At 35.7% G+C, this 18,117-nt stretch overlaps 1 protein-coding gene across 4 annotated transcripts in view; it reads left to right on the top strand.

Moving 5' to 3' along the window:
• The window catches only part of MCF2 (MCF.2 cell line derived transforming sequence), a 59,675-nt gene that overhangs the window by 17,249 nt on the left and 24,309 nt on the right, over positions 1-18,117 (top strand). For all 4 annotated transcript variants that reach the window (XM_012782512.3, XM_012782511.3, XM_012782509.3 and 1 more), the window contains 8 exons: positions 398-531; positions 841-955; positions 4,451-4,570; positions 6,256-6,447; positions 7,461-7,652; positions 8,844-9,015; positions 13,451-13,488; positions 15,980-16,068. In XM_012782512.3, the coding sequence (XP_012637966.1) occupies positions 398-531; positions 841-955; positions 4,451-4,570; positions 6,256-6,447; positions 7,461-7,652; positions 8,844-9,015; positions 13,451-13,488; positions 15,980-16,068 (1,052 nt within the window). The remainder of the gene's footprint in view (positions 1-397; positions 532-840; positions 956-4,450; positions 4,571-6,255; positions 6,448-7,460; positions 7,653-8,843; positions 9,016-13,450; positions 13,489-15,979; positions 16,069-18,117) is intronic.

Below are 18,117 nucleotides of genomic sequence, written 5' to 3'. Positions count from 1 at the left end.
TAATTGTATGCTTTCTAAAAATGCAATAGTCTTTATTGTGCTACTACTGCTTGATTTGAGCATTTTAAAAGTATTAACAGAATAGAATGGAATGGATTGGAACTTTATGCCAGTAAGAAAGAGGCTACAAACAGAGCACATGAAACTCCAGCCTGTAACTGTTATAAACATTGTGATTGAAACATCCATCTCCAAGACAGGGGCTTCCAGGATCCTCACAGCTTTTGGATTCTGTGGTGATGAAGCATTCCTTGATTTTTCAGACAGCTATGAAGGCAAAGGCAATTCTAGAACTGGTATTTCTATTCAGCATCTTATGGGTGTATGCTCCCTTCTCATCACATCATTCAGGTTAGGTTGCTAATTGGCTGATGCATCCTGTTGTGGTTTTGGACAGGATGATATTACAGCTGTAACCAAAGAAGGAAAAATTCTGCTAACAAATCTGGAAGTGCCTGACAGTGAAGAAGCTGTCAGTTCAAGACTAGAACGTCGTCAGCAAATAACAGGGGACTGGCAAACTATTAATAAGTGAGTACTTCCTTTTTGGTTTAGAGTTACTTATTTTATATTTTTGAAAGGGAATTATACATTTTTACTGCAATCTCTTAAGTGTGAAAGTGTTCCTGGACCTCTGAAAATCAGAGATCTTCCTGGGTTGTCCCACAGAGATTAGTTTGCTTGTAGAGGAGGTTCTGTGGACTTTGATTGTTTCCATGTGAACCAATTGTCATAGGCTATGACTTTGCCTGTAATTCTTAATGTCCAGACCAGATTTATCTACATACTTACAAAACAGATGGTTATTTTTGAAGAACTATTTGACTTTTCTTTGTTAAGATTGCTGACTCAAGTACATGATATGGAAACAGCTTTTGATGGATTTTGGGAAAAACACCAATTAAAAATGGAGCAGTATCTGCAACTATGGAAGTTTGAGCAGGATTTTCAAGAGGTCAGTTAAAACATTTCTTTATACATTTCTTTTCATTATGCCAGAGGTTCTTACTCCTTGATCATCAGAAATCCAGTCTTGCAAGATGTCCATTTACCCTTATAGAGAGGACAAAAGGAGGCAAGTGTAAGTGAACCTTGACTTAGACTAAAGAAAACCACCAATAAAATTCCAAGACTTCTTGTTCAGCTCACTCATTTCCTATGAGCAGGTACTTAAGTGCCAACATATGTGACAGGGATAAGATTGCCCTGTACTTTGAGGTTTATATTAAGATTTATCTTAGATCTAAAGTACGTTTAGGGCTGGGTGTGGTGGCTCACACCTGTAATCCTAGCACTCTGGGAGGCCAAGGTGGGAGGATCGCTTAAGGTCAGGAGTTTGAAACCAGCCTGAGCAAGAGTGAGACCCCGTCTCTACTAAAAATATAAAGAAATTAATTGGCCAACTAAAAATATATAGAAAAAATTAGCCAGGCATGGTGGCACATGCCTGTAGTCCCAGCTACTTGGGAGGCTGAGGCAGAAGGATTGCTTGAACCTAGGAGTTTGAGGTTGCTGTGAGCTAGGCTGACGCCACGGCACTCTAGCCTGGCCAACAAAGTGAAACTGTCTCAATAAATAAATAAATAAATAAATAGTGTTCAGGCTATGGGATAGCATTCCAAGAAAATAATACTGACTTTCTTCTTCATTTTTAAATATGATATCCCTGTGCTGATCATATTTAATATGATCTAACAAACTTTTTTCCTTATCCAGGAATTTATTTCTATGCAAAGCCTGACAGGTGAAATTAAATCAAGTTTAGTTACATATAAATGATTAAAACAATATTCCAGTAGGACCTTCTTAGAAAATATCATATATGGTCAAGGCACACAGATTTAGTTTCTTCCATTTCTTTTGCAGTCAAGTCCAAGTTCTTCATAGTCTCTTTCATAGTGCGGATTTTACTAGAGGATCGAAGGAAAATTCACTTTTCTCTCTTGCATGTGCTCAGTTTGTTTCCTGTGTATGAATAGCTTACTTGCTTGGTATTTCATTTGCTGTAGCAAAACTAGGTTTGGGAGAAACATTGCATTCTTGACCCAGGGTCAGTCACTACCAGCCCTTTCTCTCCTTTGATTCAAACAGCTTTTGAAATGCCACGTTCTCCCATGAAACCATCCTTGAAGAAAGGATAGGTCAAATTGTTCTTGGCCTTTCAGTTATTTGTGTCTCTCCTCTCCCCCAAGTGAATGCACACAAAATAACACTTTCCTGGACATTATGCATATACTTACATGTTAATTTGCATCCATACTAAATTCTTGTCTTGTGGTTATGTTGTTTCCCCAAGTTATTGATTGCTGTCATTAATCAGTATAATTTGTCTTAGATTGTAACCTCACTGGCATGGGCTGTATTTCATAGTGACATGTGGATAGGTCCTACATGTTTAGGAGCTTACAATTTTTTAAAAAACAAAAACTTATTTGGAAATTCAAACTCACAAAAAAGTTACAAACATATGAAAAATAGAAACACCCATATACCTTCTCCCCAGATTAACTTATTGATAATATTTGTCTAATTTGCATTATCATTTCTATTCCCTCCTTCATATATATATATATATATATACCCTCATATGTGTGTGTATATATATATATATACACACACACACACACATACACACACAGATAATATGTTTTCTGACAAATAATGTATTTTCTGACCCATTTCAGAGTAAGTTATATACATGATGGCCCTTTCCCTCTAAATACTTCAGTTTTTTTCTAATAATAGAAATATTGCCTTACATAACCACAGTACAGTTATCAAATTTAGTACATTTAACAATTATGCAACACTTTTATATTATGTGCCATTGATATTCCAGTTTTGTCAATTGACTTGATCAAGTCCTTTCTAGCATTTCTTTTTCGTCCAGAACAGGATCCTATCTAGGGGCCAGTCTTGCATGAAGTTGTCATATCTTTTCAGTCTACTTGAATAGAGAACATTTCCAAGGCCTTCGTCTTTTATGACGCTGACAGTTTGAAGAATACAGTCCTTTCAGAAATAAAATTTTCTTCATTTTAGAGTTTGATAATTTCTCATGATTATATTTAGTAGTATGGCCAGCTAGAATACCAATATTAGTGATGTGCCTTTCTCCAGGTATCACATCTAGAGGTAAATGATGCCCACCTGCCCCTCATTATTGATGTGGATTTTGATTACCCAGTCAGGGTGTTCTTAAATTTCTCCATTGTAAAGTTACCCTCCACTCCCCACACACACTTTTAACTAGTGGGAAATGTGTGGGGAGAAAATTTAAGGTCATGCAACTATCCCATTCCTCATCAAAATTTCCCCATAGATTGAGTATTAATTGATGATTTCTGCCCAGACCAGTCTTTACTATGATGGTTGCAAAATGATGATTGTTCAAGGTCAGTGTCCATTCCACATTTACCTGTCCATACTAGGCATTCTACTGAAGCAAGAGCTTTCTCTTCTCCCCATTTATTTGTTTGATTCACAGATTCCTAATTTTTTGATTGCTTATAATTCATTAATGTTCTTAACTATTTTGGTGTTTCAGACTGCTACTGTATCCTTGTGACATGTTCCAACATTTTTTTTTTTTTTTTTGAGACAGAGTCTCACTTTGTTGCCCAGGCTAGAGTGAGTGCCGTGGCGTCAGCCTGGCTCACAGCAACCTCAATCTCCGGGGCTCAAGCAATCCTCCTGCCTCAGCCTCCCGAGTAGCTGGGACTACAGGCATGCGCCACCATGCCCAGCTAATTTTTTTTTTTTGTATATATATTTTTAGTTGGTCAATTAATTTATTTCTATTTTTGGTAGAGACGGGGGTCTCGCTCAGGCTGGTTTCGAACTCCTGACCTTGAGCAATCCACCCGCCTCGGCCTCCCAAAGTGCTAGGATTACAGGCGTGAGCCACCGCGCCCGGCCATGTTCCAACATTTTTTAAAATGCCTTCCTTACTTTCTGGTAAAAAGACATATTCCAAGCTATCTTGTACTTATTCTGCCTTAACCCTGGAATCAGCCATTTCCCTGAGGATCCCTGTTTTTTTCCCCCTGGGAAATAGTATTAAAGATCAATATCTGGGTGCCAAGTATGCTCATTGCTACTGGGGTGTATTGGCTTCTAGGACCACTCACCATAGACCTGGTGACTATATATACATGTAGACATAGATATCTATACTTACATGTATACATACGTGCAAATGCATGTCCATATATGTATACCTGCACATATACATGGTGATCTTTTATAAGTCATGAGAACACACTGATACCTAAGAGTGTGTCTATTATATCTATTTTTGCAAATAAAATAACTGAAAATATTTTTCCATTTGTGTAATTTTTCCATATTGGCATTCTTATTTAATAGCATTTGCTATAAAACTGGATCATAAAGGGAAAAGGCTTAAGAATTTGTATGCTTTTAAAATCTCTTTATTTCCTATTTGTAGCTTGTGACTGAAATTGAATTTCTATTAAACCAACAAGCAGAGCTGGCCGATGTAACAGGGAATATAGCTCAAGTAAAACAAAAAATAAAAAAGTTGGAAAACTTAGATGAAAACTCTCAGGTAAGAATATGTTTTCTAAGTCTGCAATATTTATGGAGTAGGATAGTTATGTTTTAGTGGGACTAGGCAGTATAAACCCTTTCTATTAATCTCTCACAGCAATATCCTGTATTATAGGCACAATGATATGTGTCTATATTCTGTGTAGTTCCATGTGGGCTGGGGTGACACTGAAAATATGTCATGTAGTTGTACAGTGAGGCTTCTGAGATAAGGGTGTGAACTATTTCAAGCCCACCACTAGGAAAAAGAGCATAAATCATTTTGGGGGAGCTAGAAAATGTCTATTGAGAATGATATTTGTTGCTTGGAAATGATGGGAACATACAAGAACATAATTCCTTAAGTGCAGTTCCAACATGCAGTTGAACCAAATGTAGACTCACACAGACAGATTACTTAGTCTTACTAGCTGTGTGACCTCAGGTAAACTGATTTCTAAGCTCAATGTTGTCATCTATAAATTGGTGATAAAATGACCTACTTGCAGAACAATTGTGAGGATTCATTTAGATGTATATAAAGCACCTAGCATAGCATCTGGTATGTATAGTAAGTACTCAAAAGAGGCAGTGTCATTACACCTGCTAGTCCTAAAGCCTCTGGACTCATAGCTTTAATACTTAACAAACTCTAGCTTTGGTCTGCTGTCTTGTATGTGAGAGCAAGGCCATGCTTTTAAAGATGAATTCTCAGCAAACAAATAGGTTTGTGGGTGAACCACAAGCATGAACAAACAAAACTTAAGAGGCTAAAGTTGTGGTAACTAGTTCTGGAATTGTGCTTGTAGATCTCTGTGATTGTGGGGCAATTTACACATCCTTATGGTATAATAGAAAGAGAAGGCAAACTGGCTTGGAAAGTAGGGGGGGCTTTGATATTTTTTGTTTTTAATAAGTTTTTCATTTCTAATTATAAAAAAAACATAAAATTTGTTATCTTAATCATTTTTAAGCATTCAGTTCAGTAGTGTTAAGTATATTCACATCATTGTGCAACAGATCTCTAGAACTCTTTCATCTTGTAAAACTGAAACTTTATACCCCTTAAACGCCAACCACTCATTTTAATCTTGGTTTTCCTACTAGCTAGATAGGCTAGTTACTTCCTCTTTCTCATCTTCAGTTTTCTTTATTTTACCTTGACAGACATTTCCTGAGCTTGTACTATGTTTCAGTCACTACATAGGGGCGGGGGTGGGGGTGGTCAGTAGTGGACAGAGTGGAGGAAAGGCCACTAAGATCCGTTTGACATGGAAACCCTGTGATGTTCACATCAGGTGTGTTACGTAGACGAGGCACATGATGGCTCTGATGAGATTTCTGAGGCCAGGCTGATATGAAATACATTAGTTTTCATTTGGCTTGTGTGTACTTCATTTGATATATGTGGTTCTGTTCTACATCCATACATACCAAGAGAAACAAATCTCATCCACATTCTGGGCCGGATGGTTAATTTTCAGTTTCTGTAACTGGAAATGCATGAGCTTCTGATGATATTGCTGCTGCAGCTCATTATTGGAACTGTAAGCTTTTTTTGCAGGCTTTAGAAGTATGATGTCAAATTGTATTTTTGTCAATATATCTTTGCTCAAAGAATTTGCTTCTTAATTATTTTTTTCATTTTTCTTCTATACGGACAGAAATCATTCAGTCATTGTTTCCTTTCTTTCTTAAAATCAGGATCTGTTAGCAAAGGCCCGATTTGTGATATTACATGGACACAGGCTTGCTGCAAATCACCATTATGCACTTGATTTAATTTGCCAGAGGTGCAATGAGCTACGTTACCTTTCTGATATTTTGGTTAATGAGATCAAAGCAAAACGGATACACCTCAGCAGGACCTTCAAAATGCATAAACTCCTCCAGCAGGTAGTGTGATGGGAAATGATCCATTTCTAAAAAAGAATATACATTTTTTCCCTGGGTCTACTATGCCTGAAATACTTTGCCCTTATGCCCCGTGGGACATCTTTTATCTTCTCAGAGGTTATAAGGTCAGGGTCTGGTATAGCCTTGCAATTAAATTTGTAAGAAGTCTGAAGGACTGAGTTTAGTTACAGTTTTTCAATCCATCTACCTATGCACTATTGATGGAAGGTCCAGTATAGTATGAATTTTGCCCTCTCTGTTCTAAATATTGAGATTGTGGTGGTAATGTTTTAGGTATCTCTCTCAAACCACTACTGGTGATAGTTTGCACTCAGAATACTTTTAAAATCTCAGAGGGCATTTTGCTAAAGCCTGAAACTCCTTCCTTATTTCATAGTACAGAACTAAAAAATTAAATGACAACTGGAAAATATTCTTCCATGGCTTGTTGGTCTGACCCCTTTCATGATTAGGCAGTGAATTGACAGGTTGCCCTACAGATCTGGTCTTAGCCATGGAATGTAATATAAGGGTGTTACTTATAGACATCACATCTGAACATAAGCATTTTCAATCTGTACATCTCTGGTAACCTTTATTCTTGTCCTTGGAAATCGTTAAGTGTTTATATTACACTTTATGTTTTGCTAGGAGTTTCATATTTCAGTTATTGATTTTGGGAAAATAACATGCAACTAAAGTGTTAGCTTTGAGATAATAGTTGGACTCCTGCTGGAGAATAAATTACTTGTTATGAAATAAATGCGGTGCTCCCCACCCTTGGCTGTGCAACATCAATACCTGTGGAGCTCTGTAAAAGTATAAATGCCCAGCTTATAGCCCACAGCTACTGAATCACAATTTTTGGGAGCAAAACCCAAATATTTTTATTTCTTAACAGCTCTGAAAACAATTCTGACTCACAGAAGCCAAGGCTGATAACTACTCTCTTAATGGGCCAACATATTTCCTCTTTGTGCATTCATGTTATTTTTCTTGATTTTTCTCACCAGGCTCGTCAGTGCTGTGATGAAGGGGAATGCCTTCTAGCTAATCAGGAAATAGATAAGTTTCAGTCTAAAGAAGATGCTCAGAAAGCCCTCCAAGACATTGAGAATTTTCTTGAAATGGCTCTACCCTTTATAAACTATGATCCTGAAACCCTACAGTATGAATTTGATGTAATTTTATCTCCTGAACTCAAGGTAGAAAACTTTTTAATACACAAATTAAAAAATAATTGCAGTAGTGTGGGTAAGAGTTTTACTGCCTCACAGCTAACTTTATGTTGGATTGCATATACAAGGCCCTCTTAAGGATTAAGGGGGACAGTAGTGCCACTGTCAAGCATCAAAGAATACAAAGGTGTAAGCTTAATATATAATGAAGAGTAATTTCCTTTTTGAGCTCTGATTACATTTTTTTATACTCTTTTCACATTCTGGGAGCTCTTGCACATATTTTCTTTTGCATCCTTAGAGAAAGGATCAAAGCTGTTCTAGAATGTTGGGCCTTGTCAAGAACACTGTACCTCAAACATCTTTTCTTTGTGCTGCAGTGACCATTAACAGATGCTCTGTAGACATAGATGTAGCTTTCCTACTCAGAGAATGAAGGGGTAAAGATAGGATCTGAATCTTCTTGAGGAAGGGGGAATAGGTAGAAAAGTTGGTTTCAGTAGGATAGAGGGCTATAGGTTCGTTCTGTGCTCCCCTCTTGGACATGACATGAAGTACTCTCTTCACATTGGAGATAAGAAAACTTGTGATGCTATTTATGGTCCTAAAATGTGTAGTTGGAGCAGTATATAAATCCATGTTTAACTGAAGATCCTGGGTGATGCTCCAGGAAATTAGAAACATGGTCATGGCAGTAACCAAGTGATTCCCTGGACACAACCAAGCTTAACTCTAACTGCCTCAAAGCATCAAGGAGGGGCAAAGGGTATATCATCCATTGATGGTGGTAAGGAGCCTGTTACAACATAGAGAACTATAAAGAGAGTGTCCTATAGGGTAAAATGTAACAAAGTACTATGCCAATGTTACTCATTTGATGTTGTTATAACTTGGTGGCTTTCTCATGCTAAACCACAAAGGGTAATATGCCTTATTTTCCAGTCATTATCCCTTCCAGCCAACAAAGGGGAATTCACTGTATGCAATGACCAATTTCATGACTGCTTGGTAAAGTTTTTCCTCAGGTTGTTTTGGTGGAGATGTTGGTTTTATATCCATGTGAAGATAATACATTAATCTGTTTTCTGTTACTTTCCTAAATTTCTTCTAGTTATATTTTAAACTCCAAAACTTTTTTGACTGTCTGAGAAATGTAATAGGGTTCGTAATGACCCCATTTCAGAAAATGTTTCATAGAATTCTTAATGCAACCTGCAGGTCCAAATGCAGACTATACAACTCAAGCTTGAAAATATTCGAAGTATATTTGAGAACCAGCAGGCTGGTTTCAGGAACCTGATGGACAAGCATGTGAGGCCAATCCAATTTGTGGTACCTACACCTGAAAATTTGATCAGATCTAGAGCTCCATTTTTTTCATCTAAACATGGTAAAATTTATGACATTCACTGTCTCTATCTTTTCTTTTATTGCTATTATTTACTTTGTTACTCCTGATATAAATACTGAATTCAGTTTTCAATGCTGATAAATTAAAATTTTATTGCAGCATCTTTTCTCTTAAGTTACATTTAAATAAAATTGCAAAAAGTAGGAGACAGATTGAGATTATGGTAATATAACACAGTAGTCAGTATAATACAGAATGATGAACATCTCAGGAATAAGTATTCTGGCCTTGAAAATGAGTATGAATATTTTAGCAGCATCAAACTCATACTTTTCTTCAGTAGGTGGAGGAAAGCATATGAAACTGGTTTATACATACATACATACACATGCACACATATTTACTACTGCTCTAGATAAACTGTTACTTGGTTTTGATGAGTTTCTGCTCAGTAAATGGCTTAGGTAATAGAATGGGTTGCTTTTTCTAAATAGGTATTGGTAACTAATTTTGTTGGTAATTTGCCATTATAGAGTTAATTTTCTAGTTTTAATCATTGTAGACTAATTTTAACCATGTAATATCTATTTGTTTTCAAAGTTCTATGGGAAAAATAATTGTCCTCATAACAGTGTTGAACTCATCTGGAAATTAGATGGCCCTATTGCCTTATGAGTTCTCTTAAGTTGACTTTGGGTCTGCCTCTTAGGGAAGAGTAATTTGGTCTTTGGGGCCCTAAGTTAGTAGAATGGGTGAATGTGGGACTAAATTAGGTCTCTCTGATCTAAATAGAATCAGAGACTTCATTAGTGTAGGGAAACTGCTTTGAAATTCAGAGGAGGCTTCAGCCAAAGATAATGAGCATAAAAATATAGCTCATCCCCAGCATGGATCAGATTAAAAAGAGGTGATGAAAGCAGGTAATGAGGCTAAGATGATGAAAGTTATATGGTTAATACTTATCAAACATACAAATATACTCACAAATAAAACTATAAACAATGTCTTAAATGAATAATACTGACTATATGAAGATAGATCAAAGATACTGGAATAAAAGAGTAAAAAGAACAAAATAAAAAACAGTAAGGGGATAAAAACCAATATCTACAATAATAAAAATGGAACATGTTAATATTCTTGAGCAGAATACATACCTCAGTTAGATTTCTGGCTCCATTTACTGGCTGTGTGACCTTGGGAAGTTCATTTAACTTCTGTTAGCTTATTTCCTTGTCTGGAAAATAGGGATAACAATACCTACTAACTTCACATTATTGTGAAGACAAAAAAACAAACAAAAAAATAGTTTGGGAACTGTAAGAAATACTCAATAAACTGAACTATCCCTTTCCTCCAGTTAAGACTTCTTAACTTAATAGCCCTCTAAAAACTCAGCTCTTCTGAAGATGTTCTTGAAGTGGCTCACCTTGTGCTGAGGGACAGGGTTTTGAGGAGACTGTCCAGGACCCACTCAAGTCAGTAGTCACCCAGAGTACATTTTGTTTTGCGTTGCTTTTTTTCTTTCTGATATTCTTATTTAATGGAGTTACACTTTTTTTCTACAGTGGGAGTTGGATACTCTTTCTTTCAAGCATGTAAACTTTTTTCGAAAGGTACCCATCTTTATTACGTTACTTTTCACCAGTACATTTTCTGAGTTTGTGTTCATGTGAGAAAACCAGTGTGGCATCTAAAAACAGTAGCAGTTCATTCTTGCATTCTGCTTGCAACTAGCTTTTTCCTTTTTTTCATAATAACCGTCTATTATTTTCTCTCAGTATGACGCTTACCTTGGAAAACGACTATATAACAAGTAGATTGTGCTTCTAATCTCAATATCTTTCATAAAATGACCACCTGAAAAAGAATAAAGAAAAACATTTGGTAATGTTAAGGTGAATTAAGCTTTCTTTTGTTTTAGAGACTCTCATGTCATCCACAATCCAAATTTTTGTTGGGAGTAGCTTGGATTTGCTTCAGTTTAAGACTGCCTCATGTTTTCATGAGGAAGAGGGCAGCTTAATGAATAAGTTGTGTAGATGAATAAATGATTCTATCCATTATCCATCATGGTTTATGAATCAAATCAAAGTATTATTTATGCTACAAACCTTGTTCATTTTACCTTATTGCTCTGTGAGTAATGGGGATTATATTAATAACTATCTGTTCCAAACAATTTCTTAAATATTTTAATTGCTAAGCCAAATATATAAAATTTGATCAATTCAAAGCATAAGTGTTAGTTTTTCATAAAAATAAATCAAACTGTTTTTTTTTTCTGTTCTTTTTTTGGCATCAAATATAATCCTGTACCTAACATAGTGCCTGACACCTCTCAGGATGTGTAACAAATATTTGTTGAATTTAATATACAGAGGGGAGTTATTGAGAGTGGGAGACATTGACAGTGAGGGGTAAAATGTGATTTGAGCTCCTACCTCTGTATCTGTAGCTTAGATCTTTCTCTTAAGCATCAGATCTGTGTTTACAATTTGCCTCCTTGAATTTCCATAGGCAACTCAAACTCAGCATACATCAAATTAACTCATCTCTCTTGTAAACCGTCCTCTCTTCCTCATCTAAGTGAATGGCGCTGTGATTTCCCCAGTTGCCCAATGTTGGGACCTTAATTCTTCCTTCTCACTCATGTCCTACCTCTGGTCAAAAAAATCCTCAGTACTGTGAATTTTTGTCTACTAAGTATGTCTCAAACCCATCCACTTTTTTCCATTCCCACTGCCATCCTTACTGCCACTTTCCTAGTCCAAGCTAACATCATCTGCTGCCTTGACAACTGCAACAGTTTCCCTGTTTCCCCACTTTCTCTTCCTTTTCCTAGGTATCTTACCTTGTAGACTTTGCATATACTGTTCTCCATCTGGAACACAATTCCTTTCCCTCTCCCTTTCCCCCTTGCTGGTTTGTATGCCTCCATCAGACTTCCTGTCTCTAGGCCACTTCCTTTAGGTAAGCTTGTCTTCCCCACCTATCCTTCTCCCCGACACTGCTGTTAGGTGTTCATGCTATGTGATAACCAGCCTCCCCCCCCCCAAAGTTTCTGCTCAGCTTTAGGGTAATTGTCTGTTTTCTGACTCTCTTGCTAGACTGAAAGCTCAGTAAGGGCAGGGAATGTGTACAATTCATCTTTGTAACCTCAAACAGAGCTTACCTACAGTTTAGGTACTCAGTCATTTTGTATGTATTTACATTGTTGAAAGAATGAATACATCTACCTTGCTTTTCATAAAAAGATGTGTTTCTCATAAGTTGTATATACATTCCTCTTGCATGTCTTAATGTATTTGCAAAGAATTAATTAGTAAAACTAATAATTGTTCCCTAAGTTACCTTTAGAAATAAATTAGAATCAGGTTTCTTTAAAATGAGGCATATCAGTATTTGTTGAGACATTGATTGTGGCAATACCCACTAAGTTTAATATAATTTATATATATGATTATATAAACATGAAGTTTAGATATAAAAATATATTTTAATAAATCAAAGTGAAGCATAGAGTCAAGAGAACATAATAGCACATCCTTTCCCTGAGTGTGCCTGATGCTAGCTCCTGCAGAGGTTGGAAGAACAAAAGGTATGTTCCTTTCATGAGGAGAGGCGACCCATGCAGCCTGTGTGGGTGACAGCCTTTTCAGCAGCCCTGAGAATTAGGAACTTAAACAATCTAGTCTTTGATTGGACCATGCCCTTGGCTTTGTAAGAACATATGAATTCCTTGCTTAATAGTACAGTGGCTCACTCTTTGTAAACTGATCATTTTTAAAAATAAAGATTAAAGCTTTGAATTTTTATGAAGTTTTTAAAAACAATTTATCATGCTTTGGAAATGTTTTATATAGTCGGTAGAACCATGTGTTCTGACAGTAGACTATATGGATTTGAATACTACTTTTGATTCTTGGATGAGATATTAACCTTAGTTCCTTATCTATAAAGTGGGGATAGAAATCATTACTTACCTCTTAGGGGTGGTTTTGAGGATTAAAAAAGAAAATGCATGCATAACACTTAGAACAGTGCCTAGTATGGAGGAAGTGCCAGATAAATGTTAGCTGCTCTAATTGCTAGGTTAAATTTTGAATTTTTTCAAAATTCTTTTTGATTCAGTTAATCAACAAGCTACAATCTGATTAAATATTTATGTGTCAGAGTGAACACAAAATCTGCAAATAATTATCAGCACTAACAGCTAGCTCCATGCTCAGCAAGTAAGTGAATGTTTGATGAATGAGAGAATGGGCAAGTACATAGCAAAATCACTCTCAGTAAGAAGTTGAAATCAGGTAGATAGGTCTAACCAATTGCTGTCTTCTGTAGTGTGATTTAAAAATACTAATATAAACATGTCGGAATAGTAACTCTCTATTTAATAAACATACATATATTTTCATTAAAAGTGCTGTCTTTAATTCTGGTTTGAAATTCTTCTTTCATATTTCTCTATCAGGGAAGAAGACTTGGAGACAAAATCAGAGCAACTTAAAAGTAAATATTCTTAATTAATTCATAATTGACTTTATTGCTGTAGTTGCAGAATCAGTATGGGGGCTTAAACCATATTTTTCATTCTCTATGCTAATACTGTACGTTTGAAAGCCTATTCAATCTAAATGGAAAAAAAAAAAAGCTGCTGCTGCATTGTGCCTAATTGCCTTACTGGCATATCTCTAGATATGCCAGCTTCTCAGTATGAGCAGTTTCTCAAGTCCTGGCTCGAGTTCAGAATCATTTCTGTAGAACATCTCATATAAGTTCCAGCTTCTCTTTACTACCACCTTCATTCACCTCACTAAACCTAAATAAGTGTCGCACCTTTCTACAGAAGGAGCTTTTTTTCATGAGCGATTCCAGTCCTGCAAAGTATGAAGCACAGAGGACAGGTTCTAAGGGACCTTGCGAAGGCTAACTCTTGAGCTCAAAAAAGACATCCATTCATTTTTTTTTTTTTTAATTTTTCTACAGACGAAGTCTCACTGTTTTGCCCAGGCTGGAGTACAGTAGCTAATCACAGGCATGATCGTAGCTCCTTGCAGCTTGGAACTACTGGGTTAAAGCAGTTCTCTTGCCTCAGACTCCCAAATAGCTGGGACTATAGGCGCACACTGTTGTGTTGGGTCCATTCGTTTCTTGATTGGTATAAGATTCCTTCCTTCTCTCAGTTATCCATGATAGTCTGGTATCTGCAGGGCATTAGCCTCATCATAACCACAAGATCCTATATTTTCTTTGTGTGCTTTTTATGGTAAATAAAGACAAGAACATGTTTTTAAGGGGGCAGTATGGCATAGTGGTACAAATTGTAGAACTAGACTGCCTGGCTTTTAATCCCAGTTCCATCACTTACCGGCTGTATACAAAGTTTTTAATATAATCCTTAACTGCCTAGTGAATGGCCTATACTGATATACAAGGCTTGGTTATCATATTGTACAATCATAACTTCTGATTTCAAGAAGGAAACAGGGCGAAAGCCAAATTCCATAGTCTTACGTGTCTTTTAGTTCTAGCTTCAAGTCATGACACTTTAGCATTCCTCTACATGGATTTATTCAGTTGCATGTCCCCAGGGAAAAAATAATGAGGCTGTGGCTCTGTACATTTTCTTGGTAGGGTTATAGCTGGTAAACACAGTTCTAAACTGCATTCTTCCAATTCAAGTCAATTTGCACTATTCATAGGTATTTAAAAGTACACATTTATGTTTCAAATCTTTTTACACTTGTATTTCAGAAACCTGTTAGGAGTAAATGGTGCATACCTATCTGTTAAGTGGAGTATGCAGTATTTTTAGTTTTCGTTATAGTATTAAAATTATGATAATGGTTAGTACATTTTCCAGACATAATAAATCAAATCATACCCTGAATGAGGGAGCATGATAAAGGTAGGAGACTATGGGCTTTGACACTTGGGCTTGACTCTGTTTTATCACTAAGTATGCATCCTTGTCTATGTTACTAAATCTCTGTGAGCCTGAATTTTCCCATATTTAAAATAGGGGAAAATACCATAGCTTGCTGAATTGCTGTGAGGATTAGATATAATGATGTGTACTAAGCAACTAGGGCAGTACCTGCCTAATATATAGAATGTCATAATAAATATTTGTTCCTTTCCACATATATTCATTTTGGGTTTTAGTTGTCATAAAGCAATATTACATTGACTTGGAGGTCAGGTAAGCTCGGCTGTCCATTGCAGCTGATATTGCAGAAATATATTTATATTTCAAATGCTTCTTAAGAGCAAATAACTATCACAAATCCCATGCAGTTCACTCAGTAGGTCAGTACAAGTTCTTTAGAATCTGCAAAATAAAGCAGCACTTTAGGATCAGGGAGGCCATTTATAGCAACAACAGACATGTGGCAGAGGGTAGAGACAGAGATATACAGGTTAATAGCTATTTTGAGAAAGAATAGACAGTTCTTCAGATCTTAGTAGGCCTGGAGTGCATCATTAAATTTTATCATATTCAAGTTTTATAGTGATGCCACTGAGTCATTAGAAAAAAGATCAATTATGTTGTGTGTCCTTGAGGAAAGAATTCAAGGATGCATGTAATATTTTTTAGAAAGATTTACATGAAAAATCATTATGGTTTAAAAGATATTTTGGTTCTTCAATGAATAAACTTTAGTTATCTGGAAAATCGACTTTTAATGAATGAATCTTATTTACCAAGAGTACCAAATAAATGAAAAATTAATGTATAAAATAATTCTAATTAGTATCTTAAATCTGTCTTAGGCAACTCAAATAATTTTTTACTAGTTTATATCAAAGTTGTTTTTGAGAAAAACCATAGTATTATTTTTTTAATTTGTCTGCAGAATTAGGACCTAGAGTAGATTTAACTGGAGCTAGATATCCTTGAAGAACTTTCCCTACATAGATGTAATTTAGTTTTTAAATTAAATTATTAATTATTTTAGATTTATTCATTATTATTCATTAAATTATTTCATTATTTCAGATTGAAGTGGTGCATGATTGCCGGGAGCAGAGAAGTTCTGGTCAATCCTCCAGTTTGGACAATGCTAATAGCTTGGATGTTTTAAAGAAGTATTCTTTTTTTCTTTATTAATATAAACATACATGCTCATCTACCTGTAGGAATCTCTGGTTCAGTGTTCAAGGCCAATGTGTTTAGAATATTGAGTTTACAGAATGGGTATTTATTGGGTGTGATAAAAAGAGTTCTAGTGCAGGTGTCAGAAATCTGGATTTAGGCCTGGCGAAACAAACCTGTGGTCTATTTATGTGACTTGAGGAAAATTAGACATTTTCAGAATTTTCATCTCCTCTTGTTTTCCCCCATAGTTTGGAAAAGAAAATGAAGATTTTTGTTTATTTTTTTAGTTTCTTTTGTTCTTATTATTTTTAATTGACATAATTGTACATATTTATGTACAGTGTATTTTAATACCTGTATATAATGTATAATGATCAAATCAAGGTAATTAGCATATCCATCACTTTTTTAGCTTTACTGAGCTATAACTGACAAAATTGTATATATTTAAATCATACAATGTGATGCTTTGATATATGTATATATTGTGAAATGATCACCATAATCAAGTTAGTTAATACATTTGTTACCTGAAAGTTAACCTTTATTTTTGTCATGAGAACAGTTAAGATCTACTCTCTTAGCTAATTTCATTATACAATACAGTATTGTTAACTATAGTCACCATGCTGTACATTAGACCTCCAGAATTTATTCATCCTACATAATCAAAAGTTTGTCCCCTTTGGCAACATCATCTCTTCTTAAAAAGAAGTGAAAATGACTGAAACAGTGCATCAAAAACTACAAAGGATTATATAGATGTACACAGTGCTTTTATAGATATTAATAATCATTTTATTCACTTTTACAATATTACATTAATATTCTAGATATAAGAATATTCACCTTTTAAATTTTATATCACAGAGTTGTAAGTGGCAAGTATTTGCAGCAAGTTGTATGAGGATATATGGGGAGATACATATATACACACACATATATACATTCAAAAACGTTTAGATGTTAAATTCTTTAAAATGTGAAAAGAAGAAATAAAAAGAAAGGGTAAACAAAGGCCAAAGGTAGAAGTTAAGTCAAATGGGTTACTTATATTGGGGAGAGGGAGAATTAATTTTAAATGTGATATCAATTGGAAATCATGTTGAAAGGAAAATGTGTTTTACAAGGACAGTAAACAAAAGTATTACAGAAACTTAAGTGTGATGTACACTTGGAAAGACCAGTGTCTATTGCATGTCTTAGAAAATCTCAGAACATTACTGGGAAAAGGGAAAAATAGTTCCTAAAGTGCAAATATTATTTTTTTGAGAGAAAGAGAGGATACTAAAGCTCAAATTGTACTGTCAGTTAATCAAACAAGCAAGCCTCAGACATTTAGGAATAGATTTTTGTGAATTTTTAGTAAATTGATTCTTAGTTAGAAATAAAGGATTTTTTAAAAGTTAATAATAACCGTTGGGCTATATATTCTTTCTTTCTTTTCTTTCTTTCCTTTCTTCCTTCTTCTTTTTTTTTGACATGGTCTCCCTCTGTTTCCCAGGCTGGGGTGCAGTGGCGTCATCATATCTCACTACAGCCTCGAACTTCTGGGCTCAAGTGATCCTCTCACCTCAGCCTACTGAGTAGCTGAGGCTACAGGCATGCACCACCATGCCTGGCTAATTTTTAAAAAAATTTTTTTGTAGAGACAGGGTCTTGCTATCTTGCCCAGGCTGGTCTCAAACTCCTGGCCTCAAGTGATCATCCTGCCTCAGCCTCCCAAAGCGTTGGGATTATAGGTTTGAGTTACCATGCCTGGCCACTTTATATATATATATTTAAGAGTCTTGTGGGTGGTACCTATTCTAGAAATCATAAAAGTGGGTTTAGCTGGGCATGATGGCTCATGTCTATAATCCTAGCACTTTGGGAAGCTGAGGCAGGAGGATCAGTTGAGGCCAGAAATTCGATACCAGCCTGGGCAACATAGCAAGACTCCCATTTCTTAAAAAAAAGAAATTTCATATTCTGATGGTAAAACCCAAACCATTGGTAGTCCTTATGCATTAACTATTTCTATCATAGATAATTTATAA

Source organism: Microcebus murinus, chromosome X (genome assembly GCF_040939455.1).
Source record: "Microcebus murinus isolate Inina chromosome X, M.murinus_Inina_mat1.0, whole genome shotgun sequence".
Classification (NCBI taxonomy): domain Eukaryota; kingdom Metazoa; phylum Chordata; class Mammalia; order Primates; family Cheirogaleidae; genus Microcebus; species Microcebus murinus.
Note: the sequence above shows the minus strand (reverse complement) of the source record. Positions and strands in the feature narration are given on the sequence as shown.